Source organism: Sminthopsis crassicaudata, chromosome 3 (genome assembly GCF_048593235.1).
Source record: "Sminthopsis crassicaudata isolate SCR6 chromosome 3, ASM4859323v1, whole genome shotgun sequence".
Lineage (NCBI taxonomy): Eukaryota > Metazoa > Chordata > Mammalia > Dasyuromorphia > Dasyuridae > Sminthopsis > Sminthopsis crassicaudata.
This window is the reverse complement of record NC_133619.1, coordinates 577,056,473-577,075,322: the sequence shown is the minus strand read 5'-3', so window position 1 is coordinate 577,075,322 and position 18,850 is coordinate 577,056,473. Positions and strand designations below refer to the sequence as shown.

Here is an 18,850-nt window from a genome sequence, read left to right as displayed (position 1 = left end):
GACATAGTCACCTTAAACAGAGTCAAATGATGCTTTCTTATATTTCTTTTTGTATATCAAAGCATAATGTTTTTCCTTTTCATTTCCTTTGCTTCACTTGTTATTTGGGTTATTGAGTTGTTCATATTTTGTTAAAGAAGTGATCAACATGTATTTTGACTTCTTTAAAAATATATGTGAATATGAACAACTATGTTATCTCCTTGGACATTCTGAGTTTCATGGTTATGTTGTTCTAAATGATTGAACTATCTGATAAACAACATGACATTGTCATGTGGTAGATATACAAAAATATATCTAAAGCCTTATGTGAAAATGCCATATAGTGTTTTTTTTTTTTTTTGGTAAAATTCTATACATATTTCCATATTTATCATGCTGAACAAAGAAAATCAGATTTAAAAAGGGGAAAAATGAGAACAAAAACAAGCAACTAATAACAAAAAGGTAAAAATACTATGTTGTAATGCACATTAAATCCCCTGAATCATGTCATTGTCCATCAAAGTTGGATCATTACATAATTTTGTTGTTGCTGTGTACAATGTTCCCTTGATTCTATTCACTTCATTTAGCATAAGTTCATGTACAGGACTTTCTGAAATCATCCTGCTTATTGTTTCTTATAAAACAATAATATTTCATTGACTTGATATACTATAACTTATTCAGCCATTTGTCAACTGATGGGAGTCCACTCAGGTTTTCATTTTCTTGCCACTATATAAAGGCTGCTACAAACATTTTTTCATATAGATCATTTTCCTTTTTTATGATTTCTTTGGGATACAGACCCAGTAGAGACACTGCTGGATCAAAAAATATACAGAGTTTGATAGCTCTTTAGGCATACTACCAAATTGCTCTCCAGAATAATTGTGTCAGTTCAAAATTCCACCAACAATGTATTAATGTCCCACTTTTCTCACACCCCCTCCAACATTTTATTTTTCTGTCATCTTAGCCAGTCTGAGAGGTATGTAGTAGTACTTCAAAGATGTCTTAATTTGAATGCCATACTTTTCAAAGAGATAGTAGAAAAAAAATGAACCTAAAACAAGGATAATCACTTTTTAACTTGAACAATGGACAGAAAATCAAGCTCTCATCATAGGATAAAGAAATGACTTAGAAGAGCAATTAATCTTCTATCAATTTTCCCAATTTATATTCTCATGACAAATCAAGAAAACCATAGTGTGATAGCAGTACTATAGTCTCTGACTCATTTGCCATATTTAAAGCTTTTTAAAAAATGTATAATAGCAAACAGTTCCATTCTAAAGTAGATGCCAGCATTTAATAGGCTGGTAATAATAACAATAGAAAGAATAAAACATTTCAATGCCAAAATAATGTCCAACCTTAAGGTCTAGTTAATTGCTTCTGTAACTTTTCTAATCAACTTCAATGATGTTGAACAGTTAAACTTAGAAAATAAAGACATAAATACATAAAAAGCCTTCTGAATAAAAATTTGCTTTTTCAATAAACTTTAAGGAACTAAAGAAAAATAACTAATTATTAAATATTGTTCAGAAGAACTCACCTCTTTTTGTCTGTACTTAATAGCCAATTTGAGTCTTGCAAGGTCATTGCCACTTTGTTCTTCTATCAGGCTGTTATCATCTCGATAATTCAGGATGATTTCTAATTCCCTAGAACTCCTTGTCTGATCCAAAAGATCCTTAGCAAATTGTTTGCACTGCCGGGACAGTTCTTCATATTCAGATTTAAATTCATTTTCTACTTTGCTCAGTTCTTGAAGCTCCCAACTCAGCTGAAAAGCTGTGAGAAATGGATCTTCACTTGACAATGCAATCAAAGATGGACTTGCCAAGGCTTTATAGATATTGAGTCTGGAACGAGAATGCCTGAGGCTGTCTACATCTGAACTGGAAACACATTCAACACAGTTACACCGAACTTCATGGGGCCTAGGAACAGAAACACCTTTCTGAACTAAAAGTTTTATTATCTCATAATTATTTGTATGGGCTGCCAAAATGATTGGTGTTATATCTGGTGTAAATTCAGAGAACTGCTTATCAAGGAGTATTGGAGGCACCTGAAAAAAAGGGAAAAAATAATTAATCAACAAATATTTAATATTAAACACTTACTATTAGCCATATAGAGTTTTAAGAACTAGAAACTCAGGTAAAAATAATGAATCCCAATAAATGTTATTTAAGTCTTGATATTTGAAACAACTTTCTATGGCAAATATAAATGATATTAAAATATTTTTACAATTCTTTTACACAATTGATCTGGCTTTCACTTAGTTTCTTGAAACAATATAAAATATCAAAAATGAATTCTTTGCATGACAACACATTTTAATTTTAACTGTGAATTTACATATTGCATTGTAATTGAAAAAAAAAAGTTATTATAGTAGAAACTTACCCACTAAACCCTTCCCTTAAACACTTCACTTCTTGCCTCTTCCTCCTTCTCCAACTCTCTACTTTTTAGGTGGAAAATAACCTCTAATATGTTCCTGTCAATGAACAGATATGCAATTGTTTCCTTTTTTTACTTGATAAATTCTTCAATAGAAATTTCTTTTTTTTTTCTTTTTCTTTTTCTTTTTTTTTTTTTTTTTTTTGAGGAGGAGGAGGAGGGAATCCTTTGGCAGTGGAGAAGATCATCATTATTATTATGTTCCATCTCCTTTCCTCTTGATACTTAATCTCATTATAAAATGTAGCACTCTTCAGTGATATGTTATTAAGCCTTCATTATTTTGATTGCCAGTTCATTCTCCCTAATATATTTTCAGGGTAAAGTACTCAAAATTGATTGATTTACAAAAAAGCCATTATTGCCAAATATTGATAAGAAATTATATCAGCAATAGATTTTTTTTAATGTATTAGGATTATAACATTTATGTTTCAGAATTTTGGTCTGCCAATATTTCAAGGATACTGAAGGATAAAAGACAATGCTTAATAAAGATAAACAAAATATTAAGAAGTGAAAAATGAGTCCCCAAAAAAGTTGAAAAAAGTTACTCAACTAAGGTGAAATCCTCATTAAATTATAAGGATTTACTATATATTTACTACTTTTGTGAAAGCAGGTAGATATCACAGTAGACAGAGTGCCAAACTCAAATCTGGCTTCAGATACTTACTAGCTGTGTGATCCTGGCCAATCATTTAATTTTATTTGCCTTCATTTCCTCAACTAGATGGTAACAATAAGACTGAATAATGACAACACTATATATGTGACTTTTAAGAAGTCAACTAGCCTTTTGAAATAACATTTATTATGTATGCAATAAAGATTGGGAATACAAATACAGGCAGAAAGATACTTGTTGCCCTCTAAGAGTTTACATTCTAATGAATAAAAGAAGTAGGTAATATAGAAACCCTCTCAAATAGTAAAAAAGAATGTGTGTGTGTGTGTGTGTGTGTGTGTGTGTGTGTGTGTGTGTATGTGTGTTTGTGTTGGAAGAGTATGGAGGCAGATTATTGGAACAGTAATTCTAAGTTGGCCATGGAAATAAATTTACATAAAATCATATGTTCATAGCAGGCCATGTGTCACAGAGTAGTTATCATAAATGAATAATGTTTTCTGCCTTACTTTTCTGCTCCAGACTTTCTTACAGACGAGAAAACTGATATAGAGTTAAGTGACTTGCCTAGAATCACAGAATGTATCTGAGGCCAATTTAAGCTCATATGCCCCAATTCCTCATTTGTAAAATGGGCTGGACAAGCAAATGGGAAAAGATTTCAGTATCTCTGTCAAGAAAACTTCAAGTGAGTTACAGAGAATTGAAAATGACAGAAAAACAACTAAATAACAAGGTAGTCTCTTACTACTTGCCTAATGTTTTCTAAACTTGAGTAAAATTAATTAAAATCACTACATATATTTAACATATACTAAAAATTCAATTTTAACCTATTTAGCTAACCTAATTAATCCAACTTTATATACATATATAAAGTTGGATTAATTAGATATTTAAATTAATGTCTAATAATTGAATTAAATTAATTAAATATTAAATAAATATCTAATAATTAAATTAAAATGTAAATATATGTATATATTTAAATTTTAAGAGAGCAAAGAAATGACAGAAAATGATTGCTGTAGATAATCATTGTTCATAAACATATGTATGTGTCTGTACACATACTTGAATGCATTTGGGTACATATATATTATATATACAAATATATGTAGACAGATATGTATCTATATTTTATGTATATATCTATTTATTATCTCAAGATTATATCCACATACTTTGATATTGAGGAAGATAACCGTGAGGCATTGGAAATCCTCAGGGATAACTGAAAAAATCCTTTACTTTCACTATGAACTACAATATGCTTGTAGGAAACAGCACTAATCATATGAATATTTTAAACAATGTATTTCAGTCAAAAAATCTATTTTCCTTCCTTCCCACTCCCCTCCCTTCCTTAATTAAGAAAGAAAGGAAAAACAAAATCTTAATTGTAAACGTATACAATCAAGCAAAATAAATTTTGATGTTGGCCATGTAGGAAAAAAATGTCTCAAATGGTAGCCTGAATCTGTCATCTCTCTTTCAATAGGTGGATAGTATGTTTCAATAGGAGTCTACTGAAATACTTTTTAGTCATTCCATTTTTTAGAGCTCCAAAGTATTTCAAAGATATTTGTCTATACAATATTTTTCACTATATAAACCATTCTATATAAACCTGTATCAGTTCATATAAATTATCCTAGGTTTCTTTGAAACTACCCATTTTTATCATTTATTACAGCACAAAAATATTCCATTACATAGATACATAGATGTGCATCTATGTATATTCATTCGTCTAACATTATCTACCTTATCTATCAATTGTATATAGGTCATTCCCCATTGAAAGGAATTCTTAGTTTTCAATTTTTTGCCATCATAAAATTAGATAATATAGACACTTTTTTTTTCTTGCATCATTAGAGTCTATTTGATATAGAACTGTTCTCTCCTCTAATATATTCTTGCTATTATCCCTCTCCTCTTTCCTTTATTTATTTATTTATTTTTTTGCTTCCTATTTCCTTTTTGAATAAACTATATTTCTATACTCAGCTGTTTTTGTGTGTATTTTCATCCTTTGGTCAGTTCAGATGAGAACAAAGAGTTGGGGATAGGGAGAGTAGTTGATACTCTCCCTGATAATCCCCTATAAGACTTATATGATTAGTGCTCTTTCCTACAAATCATCCCTGATTATCAGGGAGAATATCAACTACTTCCCCTACCCCTAAATCTTTGTTTATATAGATTTCTCCTTGTATACTCCAATTGTCAAAAATAACTTCCCACATGTGTCTTCCCTACTTTCTTCTCATTTTTCTTTTTTAAAAAATTATAAAATCAATGTTTTCTAGGTTAGTTGGTTTAACTATGGCAAAATTCTTTTCTTTTTTTTTGTCTTTTGATTATTTCAATAGTTTTTCTCATGAAGCTATTAAATTTTATTTTACATATTTTACTTTTCAGGAAATTCATTCCTTGAGTAAGGTTTTTAATCTCTTGTGCCGTTTTTAATTCTCTTTTAAATTTTTTCTTCCACAGGTCACATTTTTATTTTTTTTCCTTTCATTATTTCTTTCAATGTGTAAAAATGTTTAACCTATTTTCTTTAAATTCTTGAAGGAATTCCATTTGAACTTATGTCTAAGCTATATTTTGTCTTGAGGATTTGCTTGTAAATATTTTATAGTCATTCTCTTCTTTGGGATTTATGGACTAACACTATAATAACCTTTTTCTAGTGAGATTCTTGATTTTTTCATTGCTTGATTTTGGTCTTGATGTTATATTCAGAATTTTTACCTTTCTGGAGAGACTGTTTAGATTGGTCTTATTGCTGTTTTCTTGGTGTATTAGATATTTTATCATTGTTAGCTTTGACTGGAGATCTGCATGCTTTCAATTGTCCCAAATTAGTATGACCCAAGAAAATTTTGATTGTGGCTCCTGGTCTAGGCTCTGCAGGTTCCTGACATGGGCCCTGTTCTGAATGATACAGTTTTGATTAGAATTCCTAGATTGATATTAAACTCAGCCACTGTACACCAGCTCAAAAATTCAACTGCTTCAGAATAGCAGAATAGCAGAACTATTACGTTACATTTCATCTGGGATTTTTGTTCTAGTTACTTTATTGCAAGGTTCATACTATGCTGAAGACAAGAATTAAGATCTTGTTCTACTTCTGGGTTCACAACCAAATAGTCTATATTGCTTCTGAACATGTTTCTTGTTTAGTACACTAAGATACAAAAATGTTTCTTTTCCCCAAATCCCTTAGATAGGTATAGGTCCCCTCTATAGCCAGCTCCTAGATGTGTGATGCAGAGGTAATTTATAAGCCACAGAACTAATAGGTAGAATCTAATTCTGTACCCTATAGAAGGTTGGACTCTCTTTGCTAAATTTGGTGCATCCTTAATATAATGCTCTGTGTTGGAATTCCTTATCTTGTTAGAGTCCCATCTCAAGAATCTTCAAGATTTTTCTCTTTATCTCTCTTCACCAACCTAGATTGGAAAAATGACTGTATGATTTTCTTTTCCTTGGAGTTCTCAATAAGACTTTTTTATTTGCATTTAGTTTTTAAATCTGTTGAGAGGTCCTGAGAAGAGTGGAGTGGAAGGTTATGCTATATGTGATCTCGGCTGTGCCTCCCAAATAATAACTTTAGAACAAGATTCTTACTGAAAAGGACCAAAATACTGATTAATTTGGCTTGCTACTCTCTCTCTCTCTCTCTCTCTCTCTCTCTCTCTCTCTCTCTCTCTGACCCAGTTAATATTTGATTCCTTAGAATTCTTCTTTCTCAAAGCAATTTAGTTAATTAACTCTTATAGTAAATTTAAATTCACATTGGCCATATACATACAATTGAACCTAAAATAGTAATCCATTATCACAGTCACTTTTTGTTCTCTAGATAATAGCAATAAGTATTAGAAAGCAGGAGGCAGAAAGTCAGAATTGTATCTCTCTTTCCAGGTGTCCTTTTAGCAATGGTTCTAAAATCCACAGCAACCAGGAATAAATGTATCTAATTTTTTATATTTGTCTGAACAGACATAATGAAGAGGGAGAAGGAAGGATATTACAGAAAGGATAAAAATAAGTTTTCTACAGCACTTGTTATTTGAATAACTTTGTGCTAAGCTGGTTTGGTGGAAACTAGTCATTAATATTCTATGGACATCCATGGAGAGACAGGAAATTTAGACATGAAATAATTAAATAAAATGAGGCAATAACTTATTTCCTTAGGCCAAAGTCAGGGAATCTGAAGGTCTTGGAATAGTTGGCCTCTCAGATATCTTTTAACTCTAATTTTTTGATCCTGACAATTCTATGATTCAGAACTAAGACACTAAATAGTATAGGATGAAAGAAAGCAAAAATCACATCAAGAATTGTAGAGGGATGGAACTCTGAAAATGTGTACTTGAATCCAGAACAGCAGAGTACTTGAAGGCTAAGTACCCCTACTCAATGTGAGATAATGGGTTTTTTTTAACATATATTTATGGTGAAGTGATGGCTCTCCTCATGATTGGGGCCTGCCAAATGTGTTGTGGTGAGGTAATGGTAGAGAAAGATTGGAGGGCTGAGGGAGTAAGTCAGAGTATCTTTGCCATAGTGTGCTCATAAAGATTCCAGACTCCAGAGTCCAAGATCCATCTTTGATGAGCCATGTGGCAGCTTGCCTGCTCCTTTCACTTTTCTTCCTAAAGATCAAAGATTTTGACTGATCCTGATTCTGACTGATCCTGAGGCCCTTCAGAGAGCTAGTCTGGACATTACAAAGAACAGATTGATTATGGATGATAGAATTAAAAAATTTGATCCATAAAAGACTAATAGAAATTGGATGGAGAGATGATATGAAGGTGTCACAAAATGGGGAGAGATTCTTGAGAGGAAATGTGGTATGATCAAAAGCTCAGAAACAGTAATAGGTATCACCAGCATGGATAGAGTATAGGAAAAGTAGTAGGATATTGTGGAGAGAGTAATAGAGTTAGGAGTTAGGAACATTTGCATCCTGCCTCAAATGCATGTGAAATGGGTGACTTTGGATAAACAGTAACATCTCTAGCCCCTGTTCACTCATACATAAAATGAGGAAGTCTCAAAACATCTGTAAAGTCTATATCTTTTGACTTAGTTTTATGCCTGTTTGACATATATCCAAAAAAAGATGAATGAGCTCACATTATATTTAAAAGACATTTATAGTAGCTCTCTTCATCATTAAAAAAATAATAATAAAAGTTAAGAGACTGGTCAACTAATAGGAAAATGGCCAAACAAATTATACTATATAAATGTAATGGAATATTACTAGTTATAAGAAATTATGAAATGATTAATTTTAGAAGAAATCAAGGAAAATTCTATGAACTGAAGCAGAGTGAATTGAGCAAAACCAGGACAATGTGACAACCATATAATTTATTTACTTAATTAATTAATTTGCAAAGCATATAAATAGGTAATTTGCAAAACTTTCTGTTCCAACTTTTCCCTTGCTTTCCCCTACCCCTTCCCCTAGATAGCAGGTAGTCCAATACATGTTAAATTTGTTAAAGCATATGTTAAATCATATATATATATATATATATATATATATATATATATATATATATATATACATAATTTTACAGTTATCTTGCAGCACAAGAAAAATCAGATCTAGAAAGAAAGAAAAAAAACCTGAGAAGAAAAACAAAAATGCAAGCAAACAATACCAGAAAGAGTGGAAATACAATGTTGTGGTCTGCGTGTAGCTGATTCTCTTGATTATTGAACAATTAGAACTGGTTTGAATTATCTCATTGTTGAAGAGAGCCACAACCATCAGAGTTGATCATTGTATAATCATATTGGACAACCATATTATAAAGAAAAGAAAGCACTTTTGAAAGACTTTTAAAACTCTGCTAATGATAAACTACTTTTCCAAAACACCAAAAGTATACAACATGCTACCCATTTGTTGACAGAATATTGATAGAGCCCAATATTTAGAATGAAATATACATTTCTGGACATGATGAGTGAAAGAATTTGCTTCACTTGAGATACATATTTATTATGATATACATATTTATTTTCTTTTGTTCAGTTGTGGAGGGGGAAAATAGTATATTAAAACAATAAAATTAAAATTTTAAAATTGGGGATTGGACATAATAACCTCTAAGGTCATTTTCAAGAGGAAATACAAGATCTTATGATCCTACAAAATTTGGAGACCTGAAAAAAGAGTAATGAGACTCTTGGTTGACAGGCAGAGTTTGAATTCCACTTCAAATATTTGAATTTTTAAAAATCACTAATTTGCTATGAAAATTTGTTCTCTTATATATGCTTATTTCATAGTCAATATATGTGATTTATAATAACTAAATGTAAAATTATATAGGCAAACTTTAAAACTAAACATCAAGGCTCTTGGAAAAGATAAAAGAAAATGCATGTCATGAAGTTTAAAGAAGATTTGTTCAGCAAATCTTATCCTTCAGAGATAGGCTAAAACTGATCTAGAATCTAAACTTTATGAAAAAATATAATGTCACATCACATCATCATCTGGACATATCTAGGATGGGTATATCACAGCTAACTTAGTTATTTCATTCATCTCCTTGTTAAAGGAGAAGGAAATCCCAAAGATTTGATACTCATACTAAGGACGATCATAGAATTTTGGAAATGGAAGGAACATAAAGATCATCTTAGTCCAAGCCCTCTTTTCCCAGTTGACAGAATTGACTCTCAGTTAACCTAAATTATTTGCTTCAAGGTTACTTAGCTACTTCTTATTTCAAGATATGACTATTCTAGGAAAATTTCTCTGAAACATTTTGTCTCCATTGAAGAGGGACAAAAATAGTACTGGCCATGGATACAAGAGGAACATCCCCAATATTCATTTTAGCCCCAAACTAGTAAATTATTTTTGTTATTGCTGAACCAACTATTTTAACAGAGGAATTAACAAAGTGCTTATTTAATTCTGCTATTTCCTTTTGCCCACCATTAGAAAGAAGTATAGAAAACAATTAGCCAATAAGCAGATTGATCTTTAGGTTTCCTGGTTACTCCAAAGCCTGTAGTTCAGTCATTTCAATCTCCAATTCTTTTGAAATCCTCAAAATATCATGCCACTTAGCTATCAGGACATCACATGGTAGTGGTGCAAAACATAATTTACTTAAAAATAGAAATGCAAAATAAAAATCAGGAAAAATTCATATATGCCAAGCACTCTTTATAGCTATGGTTCAAAATAAAACTTTTACAAATTTTCATAGATATAAAATTTTGAGTCCAAAACAGTCCTCAACTTATGCCTCAACTTGAAGGAAGCAGGACATGCTGGGTTAATAAATTGCCTGTTTAGGCAACCATAACAGTTGTTACATTTCGATTCCAGGGTGATAGTGCTATTTGTTTCCTAAGAGATCAAGAATATTCCTTCCCTGTCCCACTGTGAGAAGGCTGAATTCTTTAGGGAACCGAAGAGAACAGACCATATCCTATTCTATGTCATGCATCAGTAAGAGCACTAAAACTTCTAGAGCTACTGTTTTTCTCTGAAATTGGAAGGAAAGGAATGGAAATCTCAGACTGCTGCAGACACCTATCAGGATACGATATACTATGCTATTCTTTCCTCCCACCCTACTTCTTCTGTTTAACTGGCATTCTGAATTTTTATTTCAAAGTCCTGCCCCAAAGTATCTCTGTGGCACTATGCACTCACTCATATTCTCCATACTCAGATATACAATCTCTGTCTGCAGAGACTCATGAGAAACCAAATAAATTCCTTACAGAAGGAGAAATAGAAGGAAGGATAGAAAATATCCAATTTAAAAAACTGGATAATTTACAAAACTCAATAATCAGCCCTTGACTGATTGAGATTTGGCTATATTTGAGGGGAAAAAACTTTTAAATACCTTTTTCTTTCCATATAATATGGATGTGCCTTATAGCTTCATTTTATAATTAAGCAAATAATTACACCAAGGTCGTAATTAATATAAAGTTATATAGTTGTCACTGCACCACAGAAAACGTCCCACCCTGAAAGATCACTCCTCTGATTGGTCAGTTCCTCATGGCACTTCAATTTTAAGCAAAATACACAATCTAGCTATGTTCTCTTCTTCCTCTCAGGCTCACACCTGACAGTCCAAATTTATTTTGCTACTATTTCCATAAAAGGGTAATCTGACAACCTCTGCACCATTACCCCTTTACTTTTCATCATTCTCTTATATGTCATTTCCCCACATTAGGATATTAGCTTCCTTGAGAACAAAAATTGTTTTTCTTTTGATTTGCATTTCTCGCCCTTAGTACATGTCTGACACAGAGTGAATCCTTTATTTGGTGTTATAATTATATAGGGAAAGAGAAAAGGGCTATGCTTGTGATTTCAGTGAAGAAAGTAAGAAAATCAAATTTGTTCTGAGTCCATTTTATAATTGACTTTATTCTGTATCATCCCTATTACATTGTAAAATTGCCTAACCCATTTTTTTTTGGTCTCTGAGTTAAGTTCAGAAGTTCAGCTTTCCTCTCTGAGCTAAGCTGTCCCATAAATCACCTTAATTCAAAGAAATATATTGTCTCTACACCATTTGCTGCTCATGTTCAATTAAAGAAGATCTGTTATCTAACAAGTCCTGCACGATGCAGGTGGGTGCCAGGAAGTTTGTTATATTTGCAATGTTGGCTGTCTTTCAAGAAAATCTGGATTGTTATTGCTATGGCTCTAATTAATCATGCAGGTGGACATCACCAATGAGCTTTCTATAGCAACAAGGTGGAAGGAGGTGTTGTTGCTAGTCCTGCATTCCTGACTTCCATCTAATAATATAATTTTCTATAATTTATTATATTTCAAACTTTGTAATCAATTATATTGTTTCAAGCTTTTTCTTCTTGTACTTTCCAAAATTATGTGAAGGCTAGTAAGAACTCCCTTTAGCTCTTTTGATGACTGAGACATAATGGAGAGACCATTTTATTGATAATTGCTTGTTTGGGACTTGATTGATTCAGATTGAATATAAATAGCTATTATTTCTGCTTTGGTTAGAAACCCTGAGGATTTTCTTCTCCCAGATTCATTTATTTATTTAGATTTCTGGACTAGGTGAAAGAAGTGATTCTTTGCTCAATTATTACTTATCCTTAATCACTGAATGGATAAGACTTCAATCAAACTGAGACCAGTTGAAAACCTTAGCTTAAAAAGGCCAAGATCTCTCATTTCATCTAGAGCCATCTCCAGTTGTTTTGATCAATATCTTGTCATTGGAATAAATGGCTCTGGAGGTGGAAGTGAGGGAGGTGACCTCACCCATCCCTCCTTCACTTAAAACCAATTCACTTGCATATCAGGGCATCATCTCCCTGATGTTCCGATCCTCTTCAAGAACAAGGGGCAATATCAGCAATAAGAATAACAACAATAATTAGACTTATCAATAAATTGAATGTGCTTGGAATTTCATGCATCAATTTACTTTATTTTGATTATATCAAAAGGAACTCCCAAAAGAAGAAATTGCTTTGACCAATGCATATCAGTATCTTCTCTGCAATTTATATTTTTAGAGAATTGCCTAGAATGCCCAGAAATTAAGCAACCCTCCCATCCAGGTTATCCTAGTAGTGGAGCTCTTTCTCTTATATTCTTTTTCACAATGATTAATTGTATAGCTAGAATGAAGATGTGTAATGATTGGATGACTTTAGCTTTTAGTGCCAACATTCAGCCAAGAAAAGTACCCAGAGGCTGTCACACTCAAACTACATTATCATTAATTAATATAGATATGTGGATGTGTTACCTATTTCCCATACATAAATCCTTTGTCATTTTCCATGAAACACAATACTGAGCTTTTAAAGATGCTTTAGATATGTATCCCACCCATGTTAGCAAGTCATTGCCTCCTGATCCATCACAGTACATTTCCCTGTTTCATATTTTGCCTTCAAACAGTTCTTACATTTCTGCTCTCCCCTGCTGCACTCATGTACTTTATTACCCATCTTAAATCTAACACTCTGTGTCCAATTATTTCTCTATTATTCTCTATTGAGTACCATATAATTATACCTTTTTCTATGTTCTAAAATATCTAGGACACTGTAGGTGATCACTAACTACTATATAGAATGATAGTTTTGACTAAACTTTCTCTGTTCTTATAGTTTTTTTTCTTTCTTTCAAATTTAGCTCTTGGCAAAGCTAATGAAGATGGAAAACACTGTATGAACAAACTAGCTGATGAAGACCATACCACAATCAGAGGAAGCACTCAGAATAAATAAATTCCTAAAGTCAAGATTCTAGGCACATATATGGAAGAGCAAAGTCCTCCTGTATAAGGCTAATGATAATATCTGACATTTATATAGTGCTAGAAGTTTGCAAAATGAAATTTTATATCCATCATCTCATTTTTACCTTAAAATAGCCATGTGAGAAGGGAACTGTAGACATTAGTTACTTCAGTTTATAAATAAGGAATTAATATGCACTGAAGTTAAGTGACTTGTATATGGTCACATGGCTAAATGTCAATCAATTAATCATTAATCACTTATTTATTTATCCTTACGAGGTACAACTGATATAAAGGAAGTGATCCTTGCCTCTATTCTATTGGGGGTTAGAGAGGAGAATTAAAAGGAAGCATCAAAGGTGGTAATTAAGTGGAAGTCTTCTATACTCTAACTCCAGCCTGTTCTCTCTATGTCATGTTGCCTATGAACCATCAATAAACAAAAATAAAAATAAAAATAATTTGTTACAACTTTTGCCAAAAACCTTGAATTTCAACTACAGTGTGGAAATTGGGAAATTAGAAATAAAAGATTGAAGAAGTATATGAAGACAAAAGGCACCTAAGAGATTTCACTTCCTAACATAATATCAACATAGTAGCTAAAAGCTCTTATTCTGCCTGGAGATAGTAAACTAATATTAGCTTTAAGTCTTATTTAGAACTCTGGGCTACCTTTACATGCCATTAGTTGCTAAAACACTAATATAAGCAGTGTTACTATTTGGATTATATCCCAAAGAAATCTTAAAGAAGGGAAAGGGACCTGTATATGCAAGAATGTTTGTGGTAGACCTCTTTGTAGTATCTAGATTGAAACTGGAAACTGAGTGGATGCCTATCAATTGGAGAATGGTTGAATAAATTGTGGTATATGAATGTTATGGAAATTTATTGTTCTGTAAAAAATGACCAGCAGGGTGATTTCAGAAAGGCCTGGAGAGACTTATATGAACTGATGCTGAGTGAAAAGAGCAGGATCAGGAGATCATTATATATTTCAACAACAATACCATATGACAAACAGGTCTGATGGATATGACTCTCTTCAACGATGAGATGAACCAAATAAGTTCAATAATGAATAGAACCAAGCTACACCCAGTGAAAGAACTCTTCGAAATGAATGTGAACCACTACATAGCATTTTCAATCCCTCTGTATTTGTGCGTTTGCATTTTTGATTTCCTTCACAGGTTAATTGTACATTTTTTCAAAGTCCGGTTCTTCTTGTGAAAATAGCTATGGATATATATATATATATATATATATATATATATATATATATATATATATTGTATTTAACATATACTTTAACATATCTAACATGTATTGGTCTACCTGCCATCTGGGGGAAAAGATAGGGAGGACAGGAAAAATTGGAACAAAAGGTTTTACAATTGTCATTGCTGAAAAATTACCCATGCTTATATCTTGTAAATAAAAAGCTATAATAAAAATAGCACTTCAAAATAAATGCTTATAGTGATAAAGGGAAAGAGTGATGCACCTGAAAAAAAATCTATGAGAACACAAAAGAATTAACGTAGGTTTTCAAAGGAAATATGCAAATGATGAAAGGAGTGTTATATACAACATTTCAGTATAAAACAGAAGCAAATCTATAAGGACAGTGTATTTTATTTAACTTAGGATGTTTTAATATAATTTTATTCTCCTTCTTCCCTTTAAGTTTCTTTTAATGCTCTATTTCCTTTGTGTTCTTTTAGTTACATGCCTCAGTAATGTTAGAGTGAGACTTGAGCAAAGTGATTCTTAGGCAACAAATACATAAATGTTCAAATTTTGTTCATATTTGACTATTTAGTGATAACCATTAAAAATACAAAACTCAAGAATAAGATTACTTACTCTAAATTCCCATAAGGAAAGCCAATCTTATTCTTTAGTAGCAATGATAAGCAATTGAATTTATCGTTCATATTGAAAACATGTTCCTAGAAAAATTGTCTAAAAATACTTTCCTTCTGTCATCATCATTAACAATAGAAGACCTTGAAAGCAAATTTGCTTTTGTCCTAATGGTTATTTGAGTCTAAACATATGCCATAATAAGATGCCTCACTGTTTCTGTTTTGCTTAAACCTAAGGCATTTCAAAAACTTGAGCAATTATTGGAATCAAAGCATCCATTGTTCACAGATTTCAAATTTATAAACAGAATCAACAACCCATAAGAGGACATGCTAGAACATTACCACTTGTTCCAAAATTGCAATTTGTCTGAGTTATTATATGATATTCTGGAGAAATCAGAGATCACAATGAAAGCTTCCAGCAGTATTGAGCTGTTCAAAATGAAGTTTAATGTTTTTCAACAAATGTTCCAGTAAAAGATGCATAAATTCCAGGAGAAAATATGGAAGTTAGCCTCTTTGTACACTGCCTTTTGGGGAACTCATCTAATATTAAGTTCAGTTCTAGATGCTAGAATTTTTTTTTTTTTTTACTTTGGCAGTATACTTTTTTAATTAAAGCTTTCTATTTACAAAACATATGCATAGGTAATTTTTCCAACATTTACCTTTGCAAAACCTTTTGTTCCAAATTTTCCCCTCCTTCTCCCCACTCCCTCCTTTAGTTGCTGGGTAGTCTAATACATGTTAAATATGTTAAAATACATGTTAAATCCAATATATGTATACATATTTATATAGTTATCTTGCTGCACAAGAAAAATCGCATCAAGAAGGAAGAAAAAGAAAGAAAAATGCAAGCAAATAACAACAGAGAAAGCGAGAATACTACATTGTGTTCTACATTTTGTCCCATGGTTCTTTCTTTGGTTGTAGATGGCTCTCTTTACCACTGAGCAAGTGAAACTGGTTTGAATCTAGATGCTAGATTTTTAAAGTACATTGAGAAGTTGGAAAGTTCACAGATGAGGAAACTCGGTATAATCAACAGTCTTGTGTCAATGTGAGATAAGAAACAACTGAAGGAACTGAGGATGGTTAGCTTGAAGAAAAGACAAAGATGTGATAATCTTTTCCAAGTACTTGAATGATGATTTTATATATATATATATATGTATATATATATATATATATATATATATATATATATATATATATATATATATATTTTTTTTTTTCCCCCAGTTTGGCAGGATCCAAAAGGCAAAACAAGGTGCAAGGGGTAGAAAATGCAAAGAGACAAATTTAAGCTTGATGTCAGAGAAAAAAAATACTTCCTTAACAATTAGAACTGCACAAGAGTATAATGGGCTGTGTCAAGTGACTTCTTCATGGTTCTCCCTCTCTGAAGATTGTCAAGCAGAGCCTATTAAAGGTACTAAGAGTTTATTTTGGTTTGGGTTGGATTAGATGGCCACTGATACTCCTTCCAATTCGCAAAATCATCTTCAATTCCATGATTCTGTGAGTTGTTAGCATACATATACTAGCTTCACCAACTTACTAGTTGTGTGATCTTGCACATATCATTTGATCTCTCTGAAATACAGTTTCCTCAGCTATTAAATATGTATAATGTTGGTACCATAGACTTCAAATAGCAAAGATAACATGCATATCACTTAATAAATACAAAATGCCACAAAAATGTTAAGTATTACTATTAAACTTTAATTTTATTCAAATAACAAAGATTAGAATACTTGCATCTCAGTATTATTATGCCACATTGATATCTATTTATATTGTATATTTTGTAAAATGATGCATGCTACCAAATGTATAGCATTTATATAAATATTCTACTCATAAAATTACAAAATATATTACACACTTCATAAGTTATTAACTTCAAGAAAATGCTTAAAAAAGTAATAAAGAATCATAGAATCATTCATCTCTTGGATTACTTTAAAACAATTATGTAATTTGAATATGAATTATTCATCATTAACTTTTTTCATACCTGGATTTATTTTAAGTTAAATATTATTTAATGTCTGAAACATTACATGTAGTTAAGAAGTAGGTGTTCTATGATATGTAAGTACAATATTTTCATATGCAGAAAATAGAGTATGTAAGCTCTGTCTAAAAGTTATTTCATTTTATTTTATTTTATTTAGGGCAGTGTTTTTAAGAGTTATTTATATTCTAGTTTATTTTCTTAAGAAAAAATAATTAAAACACAAGAAAAGTCAGTCATTATATATTTATGAAGTACCTACTACGTGCCAGCAAGCATTCTCCTAATAAAAAAAAAAAGAAAAAAAATACACAATCACTGCCCTTAAGGAGGTCACAATCTCATGTAAGCAAGCAAACAAGCTGTATGTATAGCATAAATACGAGTTAAATAAGAGGAAACACTATAATTATATAATGACCACATTGGGTAATGATTCTTATAGAAAATGAGATTTCATTGGGGACTTAAAGGAAGCTAGGTAAACCAGTAAGTAGAGATGAGAAGGGAGATCATTACAAATTTGGAGAAACTAGGAACATTCCTAAAGCAGAGAAAAGAAATTTCCAAAGTGACAAAAGATTACAGAAGTTATGAAAGTTGCTAACAGGAAAGCAAGCAGAAAGTTGATGATGATGACAAAGAAGACAAAAACCTAGTGCCTTAGATTTCAAATTATACTTCAGTTGTCCAATTTAGCTGAGATTTAAACATGATATATAGTAGTTCTTCTATGTGGTGTAGAAAAAGAGCTATACATTATTTTCACGTAGTATAAATTCCTAAGATAAGGGCAGCTAGATGGAGAATTGACTAGAATGTTTGGCTTTAAGTTAGGAAGATTTATTTTCTTACATTCAAATCTGGGCTCAGATACTTACTAGCTATGTGACCCTAGGCATGTCACTTAATATTATTTGTCTCAGAATCCTCATTTGTAAGATGAGCAAGGGAATGGTAAATTGCTGCAGTATCTTTGCCAGGAAAATCTAAAATTGGATCACAGTCAGATAAAATTGAAAAATAAAAACAAAACTGAATAAATAACAAACATAAAGGAGGGGCCAATTCCAGATATTATGCATGGAGAGGTCATTTTTTGCTAATGGAAAAATCTGTTTTACTGCCAAAAAGTTGTTGGAAATTAAGTAGCAACAAGATCTACTCAGAACTTCCCATTTACTAACTACACTAAGGCAGAACACATAACTAAATAAGTGATAAGTACAGTTTTAGTAATACTTATGGAATAACCAAGATATTTCTAAGGAGCAAAAATCTTTAATATAGTTATTTTTAAAAATATAACATTTGAAAGTTATTGGATACTTTTCTCTTTGATTTGATTATCTTAGAATAAAATTTGTATTGCTAATTGTAATAAGAAACTTATTTTACAATGAGTAATTTATAATTATATAAATAATATAACTTGTCAGTGTCAGCTACAGCTCTCAAATTTCACTTTCATTCATAGCCTCAGCTTATAAAGTGGTTGCTATTTGTACAAGTTTTG

At 31.5% G+C, this 18,850-nt stretch overlaps 1 protein-coding gene across 5 annotated transcripts in view; it reads right to left on the bottom strand.

Annotated features, from left to right (window-relative positions):
• The window catches only part of TRPC4 (transient receptor potential cation channel subfamily C member 4), a 251,004-nt gene that overhangs the window by 133,995 nt on the left and 98,159 nt on the right, over nucleotides 1–18,850 (bottom strand). For 4 of the 5 annotated variants that reach the window (XM_074304858.1, XM_074304860.1, XM_074304859.1 and 1 more), the window contains one exon: nucleotides 1,553–2,071. In XM_074304858.1, the coding sequence (XP_074160959.1) occupies nucleotides 1,553–2,071 (519 nt within the window). Of the gene's footprint in view, nucleotides 1–1,552; nucleotides 2,072–18,850 lie in introns of those variants that run through there. The other variant, XM_074304862.1, reaches the window with a different exon arrangement.